At 31.7% G+C, this 9,986-nt stretch overlaps 1 protein-coding gene across 1 annotated transcript; it reads right to left on the reverse strand.

The window, feature by feature from the left end:
- Positions 1-7,416: 7,416 nt before the first annotated feature.
- Positions 7,417-8,908, reverse strand: LOC122608062 (delta(12)-fatty-acid desaturase FAD2-like). The gene has a single exon (XM_043781148.1). It carries the CDS (start codon positions 8,815-8,817, stop codon positions 7,696-7,698), a length of 1,122 nt encoding a protein of 373 aa, XP_043637083.1. The 5' UTR covers positions 8,818-8,908; the 3' UTR covers positions 7,417-7,695.
- Between the last annotated feature and the right edge of the window lie 1,078 nt (positions 8,909-9,986).

Genomic DNA, 9,986 nt, shown 5'->3' on the forward strand with positions numbered 1-9,986 from the left:
CATAAATTACATACATCATTTTACGTTGTCACTATCATCATCGCCGCATTGCACGGATATTCTGGTAATAATCTATTATGATTAATAATATACATATCTTAATAGAAAACCTATTGTTAATGCCATATTAAATTTGTGTTTTACGTTGTTACTTTATGTAAAACATAAAAGTTTGATATACCAAAACACAAAGAAAGAATGTTTGATATATTATCCTCAACCTTTACTTATTTATTTATATAAAAATACTACTACTAATCGGAATACGTGACACGTGAGGGTGGGGTACAAATTGTAAACACCAGTCATCGTGTTAAGTCACACCAAACCACCTACTGGTTTTTGAATACCATGTATGGTTTTACACTTTTTCCTCGTTCCTAATCTACCTACTTTTCACATACCAATTAACAACTACTTCTTTTTCTTAATCGCAATATTTATGCTTAATCAGAGAAATTGACGGTATTATCTATAGGCTGCAGCGCCACACACCATTCTCTTTCTATGTCTTATATAGATTTGTGTATAGCTGTGGTTTCGAGGTTCTTGCGGTGGTGTTTGGTATTGTTATAGATTCGGATCAAGTTGGCTTCCGACTATAGCAGTCAAGATTTGTAACTGGCAGACTCGGTGGTTGTCGAGGTAGATGGCCGGCGGTGGTTTCTCCTGGTTGACCCATTTTATTTTATTATTTTTTTTATCTTCGTTAATGGTTGGAAAGTGATGGGATAATGGTTATTTTTCTTGTTTGTTCGTTGCGGATGTTACCGGAGAGCTTTTTACCGCCGGCTTTCACTGGCGGTGGTTCCTTCTGTGGTGGTTGCTGAAGAATCAGTTGTTTTCGAAAAATGAAGATTGAAGAAGGATAAGAAGAAAAAAATCCTGAAGAATATGAAAAGCTCCCAAAGAAATTCTGCATATTTGTTCGAGTTGCTACCGTCCCAATTGCTACAGTTCTGATTTTGAGTTGCAACAGTAGCGAGTTGCTACAGTACCGGTTAACCCGACCCGGTTCTGTAGAAACCGACTTTTGGATTGATATATATAATACTTGTGTTGAACCTCCAACTCCCTATAAAAAGTCATATAGATAAGTTGTTTCAAATATATATATATATACTAGGTTTCTACCCGCACGATGTACGGATGTTAAAAAATATAGTTGAATTAAGTTGGCTAAAGGTTTAGAATGTATACGTCAACGGTTATTAATAATTTTTTTTTCTAACTTTATATACACTGATAAAAATTCATCTAAATTTTAAGTGGTGACATCATGTATTCATACGTTTGGGTTGTAGACTTGTAGTTCTTGATAATAATTTATCAGCTTGTAGCAAGTTTTTCACAATATTAAAACCATTTGGATAAGGCCGTATCATGTTAACTAAACATATGTTACTTAAAAGATTATAATTTTAAGAAATAAAATCTATTACAGTTGTAGTTTTACTAACTAAATGAAGTGGTGCTTGTTTTTATTTAAAATTGGGTTTTGATAGTAAATATGCCTAATAATAAAAAACTATTTTGTCTGTTTGCAAAACAAACTCTAACTATGTAGACGTATTTTGCAAGCTCTAGACCTCTAATATGATACTCGTATTAAATATTAAATTAAATAACATCTTCTATAAATTTTGTTGCCCTGTTTGGCTTCTCTCGTGTCTCTTTTTCTCTTTTCTTTTTGTTATCTGCTAGCTAGGTATGATATGATATGTTGATATTTGAATATATTTATGAAGTAGAGATCTACTCATATGATATCTACCAAAAAAATGTATTCGAGAAGTAAATATTTGTCAATATTTAATAAGAGTTTGTGGGATTTGAAAGATTTTTGTCAAAATAGTTTATTTTTATTTATACGGGATATGAATAAATCTATGAATTATATTATATTATTGTTATTTTATAATGTTTAAATAGAGTTTATAAGATAAATATTGTATAAAAAAACATGGAGATGTCACATAGGTTATAATCTTATGTGACAATTTTATAAAATAGGTTTGATTTTTAGAGGCTCTAGAATTGTTCGGATTCCTACTATTTTAATAATTATATATATATATATATATTATATATATATATATATATATATTTAATGGCAAAACCACGTTAGCTTCCATCTGAGTGTTGTGGAGTGTCAATTATTATGATTATATTTTGTTACTTATGTTGTGTCGCTGTATATATATGTTAGTTTAAAACTTTTACCATATGAAATATAAATTTAATTAAAGCAATACCACAAACACATCTAAAAGTTTATAGTATCGAATACATATATTTAATATGCACAAAGTAAAAAGTGGAAAGAAAGTTTTCATTATATTAGCTAAAACCACAAAGAAGAAAGTGTGCAAAAACCAAATAAAGGTACATAACGTTACGGAATTTGACTATAAAAAAGTTGCAATATACTCTTTTAAAACCCAAACGGAAAAAATGAGAAAAAAAAAACAATTAGTAACCCGTGATAGAAAACCAAATAGGATGCGGTGTGACAAAATCCGAACAATGGTAATGGTACGTGATATAGGCATAAAAAAGATGCAATATGTTGTTTGAGAACCCAAAAAGAAAAATAGTGTGCAAAAAACCAATGAATAACCCGTAATAGAAAAATCGTACGGGAAGTGATGCCAAAATCTACGGGATGTTACATTTACAAATAGTAACTCGGCAAGTTACTATTCACCTTTCCATTCACTTTAACAGTATACAAGTTTGGAAAAAAAAACAATAAGTCACATGTAATAGAAATCTAAACAGAACATGACAAAATGCGAATAATGGTAAGAATACGGGATATAGCCATTAAAAAGTTGCATATATTGTTTGAAAATCCAAAAGGAAAAAAAGTATGCAAAAACCAATAGGTAACCCGTAATAAAATAAACTCAGATAGGATGCTGTGTGGCAAAATCTAAATAGTATTGCGGAGTGTTGTATGGACGAATAGTAACTCGCCACGTACGCGAGTAAATTTTTATCAAACCAATCCTTTTCATATTATACTAGAAAAGGAACATAGTTTTGTACTAATAATAATAATAACAATAATAATAATAATAATAACCCTGAAGGTATGCATACGAACATATTGCATGCATCATGTAACACCCCAAATATTTTAAGGTAAAAGAAATTAACTCCTTCTCTTAGTTTTGACATTAAATTAACTTCATAGTATTTTATTTTTGGATATGGGATTAATTTAGTTGGAACTTTAGCGGATAGCGGGTAAAACACCCACCAAATTGAGGAGTGGGTCGTGGCACCCATAGGAAGTGCCAGACATCTTCTTTTGAGTATGAATCATACTTCCACTCTCATTTTCTTCTTCCCTTCATGCATTCCTTCTCTTATTCTTTCAAAATCAAAGAGTAGTTCATCAAGAACAAAATCATTAATCATCTCCACCTATATTAGGAATTTACAAGCTAGGGTTTTGGTGATTTTGGGTGGTGGCTGAAAATCAAGAGGAAAAAGGGGAGAAAAAGGAATTGTAGCCTATAGTCTTGATTTAGCTCTTTGAATCTTGAGGTATTGAATTCCCTTAATTTAGTTTTATCTTCCTTCTGAAATTAGGGTTCATGGATGAACCAAATTGGGGGATTTTGCTAGAAAGTGAAGTATGGTTCATTTTCTCCAATTCCTTAGTTAACCTAGTTGTCATTGAGTTATAAGATGTGTTTGATTATGAAATTGATAAATTCATGTGATGAATTGAGTTTGTAAGAAAAGATGAACATTACTAGTTATTGTTGTGTGAATGAAAATAGTAGGTTGAACTACCTAATGTTATAGTTAAAGATGAAAGTAACTCAATGACAAATGGGTTGGGTTTTGAGTTTAGAAAAGGCTAGTGATTGTGAATGGCTAAGTTGAACTAGTCAAGTTGTGAATGTAAGCTTATGCATTTTTTCGATACGATTTTAGGTTGAAGCTTGCTTGTGCTTGTTGTTAGCGTTATTCTCTTTATTGCGAAGGAGGTGAGTATTCTTGCATACCTTTATGTATACGTTGGGCCAATTACCATGAGATGTGAATGTTCCAAGCATGGTAATTGGTTCGGCGTTAAGCCCATGTGGGGCATTGTTTATGAGGCCTAAGAACCTCCGGGGCCTAAGAATCCCGATAGTTGATGTGATATGAGGCCTAAGAACCTCCGGGGCCTAAGAATCCCGATAGATATGATTTGTTATGATCGTTTAGCTTATATGGATCCATATATGTATTGTTTGTGTGCTAGGTGAATATGTAAATGTGACATGACGATGCCATAGGTTACATGTGAAAGTCCTTGTACTATGCCCTCCTTCGTATTCGTAAATGTATGCAAGTATATTCACTAAGCCTTTGCTTATATTTAGATGTTTACCCTCTTATATAGGTAGTTCCGGAGGAAGGAACTAGTGAGTGTTGTTTGAAGATAGTTGATTTAGAGTTTGAAGCGATCTTTGGACGTCTTGAAGGTAATTAGGTCATTCCCGGCGAATGACGATGATTTGGTTAGAAACCTAGTTGCCCCTCTTGACATTGGCTCATGGTACATTTTGGTTGTTATTGGCCATATTTTGATATGTTTTGTAAATGGTCATGTCCATGTCTTTTGTAGTTGATAAGGATAGTTGGTTTGGTTGTAGCATGTCAAATGGGTAATCGACCCATATGGTTGCGTGGTCGATCATGGATCAAACTAATTTGACAAATATGAATGTTTTCGGGTTAACTCTCTTACTTTCAATTCTGGAATGTAATTTCTTATAATTTTGGTTGTAGTTCAAGGGTTTTGGTTAAGTCTTAAAGTGGGCAAAGTTTGATGTTGTTGGGTTGTGGGCCACTGCGGCGCAGTGGAATCCCACTGCCAAAATTTCTTTTCTTCCCACTGCGGCACAGTGGGAGCGTGCCAAGCCTACTGCGGCGCAGTGGGGGTTCTTCCAGTTTTGGCCCGAGAATTTCCACTGCGGCGCAGTGGGAGCACTCGACCTCACTGCGGCGCAGTGAGGCATATATTTAAAAAAAAAAAAAAAAACTTTTGTGTTTTTGAGTTATCGAGTCGTGTCGTTATACATTATGCATGGTATAATGTACTAGTCTTTAGTCTCGTCTGATGAATGGGTAGTCTCAATTTATATATATATATATATATATATATGGTAACTTTCCAGTGAAAACAGATTTAAAATGAGAACACTGAGAACAGGTGATAAAATAGGAATTTTAACATAAATATGGTAGTTTCCCTTTCAAATGTCTTTTTGATAATTTAAAAATGTAACCATCATACTAATACAAAATTCGTTCTATCCACATTCCCTTTTTAAGGATTTCTACACGTTTACTATATCAAACAGAATTATACATTTTGAATTTTATATCCAAAAAGTTTATTCAATAATACACAGATACTACTTTTTATTTTATTTTTTTGACAGCAGATACATGGATACTATTATTTATGACTTTAAACATGGATGCACAAATCTAATTAGTATGCATCCAATTCATCTCTTAATGATTTTACATAACTATAATATATGCACACTATATATTATTATGCATCTTATGTTTGAAATTGGAAGAAAAAATTAACGGATTATAAAAGAAATAAATATGGATGCACAAACAATATTTGATGGATGCACAATTAATATTTAGGTTTTTAGATGGATGCATAATTCATCTTAATTAATTATTACGGTCAAATTTGATGGATGCAAAAACTACTACTATTTATATGAAATTTAATGGATGCACAAACAATATTTGATGGATGCACAAATAATTTTTAGTATTTTTTTTCCTATAGTTGCATGCTTTTTAATAATCTAATTATGATGTTGTATTAGTTGGATTTCAAAACGTGGGGGGTGGGATGGGGTGGCCGGCAGTTACTGTGAAGAATTATTTGGTTTTATTTCCTTTTATGCCCTTTAGTTTTATTTAAAAAACATAAATTGCTTCAAATTTTCTAATCCATTTATTTATGTAACCAACAGCTGAGATCTATTCTTATTTGTTCTTATTTTTTTTGTGTTATCATTGGATGGGCTTCCTATATATATATATATATATCAAAGGAATTTTAAAATAATAACATGCGTTAGATGATTATTAACATGTGTTGTGTTTAAATATTCGAAACATGAACCAATTGTCTTATTTTCATATAATAAATAATAACAAAATATATGTCATTTTATTTGTTTTGATAGGAAAAAATTTATGATAAATTTTAAATATAATTATCTAGATTAAAAAAAAATTAGAAAAAGGAAAGAGCTAGATTAATTAGGAGAGAGAATTAGGCGAGGAGGATTAGGAGCGTCAAGTTTATATTGAATTAAAATCCTTTAATTTAGGAAGTGGTTCTATGAAATATAAGTTATTTGGGGGGGGGGGGGGGGGGGGGATTATGTAAAATCAAATCTTAAGTGTAACTTTTTTTAACATGGCAGTACCTAATATGTTTATCATTTCTTAAATAATACGTAATAAACTTGTATTAGAAATTTAATAATGATAATTATAATAACATTAATATTGTCCTGTTGAAACACCTATTATTCTAATGTAATTAAGTTGAACTTTCAACCGCTTAATTAAAAAGCATTATATCATTAATTGGTTTGTTTTAAATATTGTGCATTACGGGGTATCAAATATTGTGGTTAGATTTTGTTATTTGATGATGTGTCGTTATATATGTTAGCTAATAGCTTTGCATATATGAAATACATATTTGTTTAAAGTCAATACTACAAATGTTTCAAAAAGTTCATAGTAACGAATATATGTATTTTATTTGTACAATAAGCCAAAAATAAAAAAAATGAAAGAAAAACATTTGAATGTAAGTTGTCGATATATTAGTTAAAACCATAAAAGAGAAAAGTGTCATACAAATAAATTGAATATAAGTTTTCAACATATTAATTAAACCACAAAGAAGAAAAGTGCGATGAAAACAAAAATAGTGGTACATATAACGGTACTTCATAAATAATATCGGTTGGAAACTAAAAAAAAAGTGCAAAGAACAATAAGTAACTCATGTTTGAAAACCCAAATGGATATGATGTGACAAAATCCAAGTAGTTGTTCCAGACGTATGATGGTCGAATAGTAATCCTCCCTTCTCCATTAATAGTATATATAATATAATATAATGTCATGTCAATTTTCTTCAAATTTGAATGCATGTATATATGGGAAAATGATCCATACTGCAGACTTTACCTAAGCTTACGTAATGCCACTTTAAAAAAAATTACAAATTAAACTTTTGAATTTTATATAACCTCCCTTAAATTTTACATAAATTCCCTTACTCTACCTAAAATAGATATTGTATGTTTTACCTAACCTTTCAAACATATATATCATCAATTTATATCATAATTTTTGCAAATGGGTGTTACAAATATTTATTTGATTGACCTTTATTATTACACACATAGATATGGTACATACATACATATTTATATACTCCGTATCGTAAATATGATCCCACGCAAATAGTACGAGTTACTAATGACTCGGCCTTTCATACAAACAAGCAGCAAACCAAAGACATATAGATCTATCAATGGAGGTAACATATATATTTTTCTGTCGTTTAGTGATATTTTATTGCGACGAAATGGTTTGGTCGCAAAAAAATACACCAGTATCTACTAGTTAATGACGAAACCAGTAAATACCGCTATCGTCTGCACCTTCATCTGGTTCGGCATAGATGCATTTCTTCGAATCCCTCCAGAAAGCCTTCAGCATTGGGGTATCATCGTATTTATAGTATTCACCCAATATCGGCTTAATCGCTTTGGTGGCCTCTACCTGGTGATAATGTGGCATTGTTGTGAAAAAATGATGTACCACATGAGCATCAGTTATATGTTTGAACATGTGGTTAAAAATAAACCCGTAATCTCGATCCACTGTTGCTAGCACACTTCTCATCCAGTCCCACGATTTCGAATCGTAGTGAGGAAGAGAAGGATGTGTATGGTTAAGATAAGTAATCATAATCACATGAACGTTGAAAACCAACCAAGGTATTCCGTATATGCAAAATACCCATTTTGCACCTCCAATTTTGGAAAGTCCGTACACAAATGCAACCACTCCTCCAATCGAGAGCCAAATTTGACCGCGTTGGCGGTCGTTGTATATAGGACTGTACGGATAAAAATGACTTGCAAAACTATCGTATTTCCTACCGTGAATATTAATAAGAAGATACAACGGGTATCCCGCAAGTTCTTTGGCTAACGTCAAAAATAAGTTACCTAAAGGATTGTTGAGAATTTCGGAATATAACTTATCCGATTTTCGTTTAGGTACCCAACCCTCATCAAGTTCCATTGAAGACGAGTGTGCATGATGCCTACGATGACTATATTTTAAAGAAAAGTATGGAGTGAGTAACGACGAATGGATAACGAACCCAATCGCGTCGTCAAGCCATTCATAATCGCTAAAGCTATGATGGCTTAAATCATGGCCTAACATCCATAAGCCCATAAAAAGGGCACCTTGCCAATACCAATAAATTGGCCAGGCTATAAAAACAAGAGATTTAGGCAAGATAGAATTAATGTAATTAGACGCAAGATAGTAACAAGTATAAACCATGATTAAGTCGATGAATAAGTAGTAAAATGAGCGTACGAGAGATCGCTCGAAACAATGTGGTGGTATTGCTTTCTTAATATCACTAAATTCGAATGGCGGTTTTTCGATAGGAACACGTTTACAGACATCATCATTGACATCGTTCTTATTTCCTCCGGCTCCCATATATATTGCTAAAAGAGGAATGTATATATATATATTAATTGAAGTTTATATAATTTGAGTAGTTTTGCTCAAAGTGTGTGGTATGATGTGTAAGTATAGATACCCAAATTGGTGTAGCTATATGGCTCATTATATAATACTAGTCAAGAAACTGAGAATTTGGATTTTGTAAACTATCCATTTTAACTTTTTGTTGTTGACAAGTCAACCACAGAGTACTACAATTTATAATATTTGTGAATTTTTGTTAAAACACGTGTTATAGATTTTTAGTGTCCATTGTACGAGCTAATAGAGTTAATACGTATTAATACTCACAAACTACAATAAAAATCAAACAAAGTATGACCCATAATTGATCGATGATAACGTACATGTGGGCAATTGAGTCTCTAATATCTATATTATCTATTACTATCTTGTAAAAATAATAACGAAAGTTACATGTAAAAATATCGAAAATATTTTTAATGATTATTATACTATCAGTTTTTAATCTTCATTAATTTTTTACAGTAGTTACCTATAAATCAATATACATTGTTCGATGTCGCTTCTACCATCAACAATCGTCTCTTACCACCACACCGTCGCCGCCATGAACACACTGCATTGCGCGGGTACCATGCTAGTCCCTATAAGATAGAAGTGCTGCAAATGTGTAATATTTTATACCTAGCACCCTATAAAATATTTTCAATTATGTTGCCCACATGAATGATTAAATTACAGTATTAATTTTTTTATCTTTTAAAATATCTTCATTAACAATTTACATTAATTACTTTTACATCAATTATCTACACTATTCGACGCCGCCACCACCAATAGTCGCCCCCACCACCACCACATTGTCGCTGCCACGATCACTGTCGCATTGTACGGATATCATGGTAGTATAATAAGAGGAAAACATTAATTTATAACTAAAAAAGTGTAGGCGTGTAAATAAAGTTTAACTATAAATTAAAACCATTAGATCAAAATGATAATGTCAATTTTTCTTTGTACTTTTTTCAATTTAATTTCAATATAATAAATTTAAGAAAAATGATTAATTAACCTAACTTATATGCCTAAAAATCAATCTAAAACTTTAAGAATTTGACACGTGGATTCCACTAATTTTCTTTCCTAACTTTGCCCCCTTATTTTTTCACATGTCATCA

The sequence above is a fragment of the Erigeron canadensis genome, chromosome 7 (genome assembly GCF_010389155.1).
Source record: "Erigeron canadensis isolate Cc75 chromosome 7, C_canadensis_v1, whole genome shotgun sequence".
Classification (NCBI taxonomy): Eukaryota; Viridiplantae; Streptophyta; class Magnoliopsida; order Asterales; family Asteraceae; genus Erigeron; species Erigeron canadensis.

What these genes read in the sequence shown, in the direction of transcription:
- LOC122608062 (XM_043781148.1), bottom strand. Translation starts at nt 8,817, where the DNA reads ATGGGAGCCGGAGGAAATAAGAACGATGTCAATGATGATGTCTGTAAA.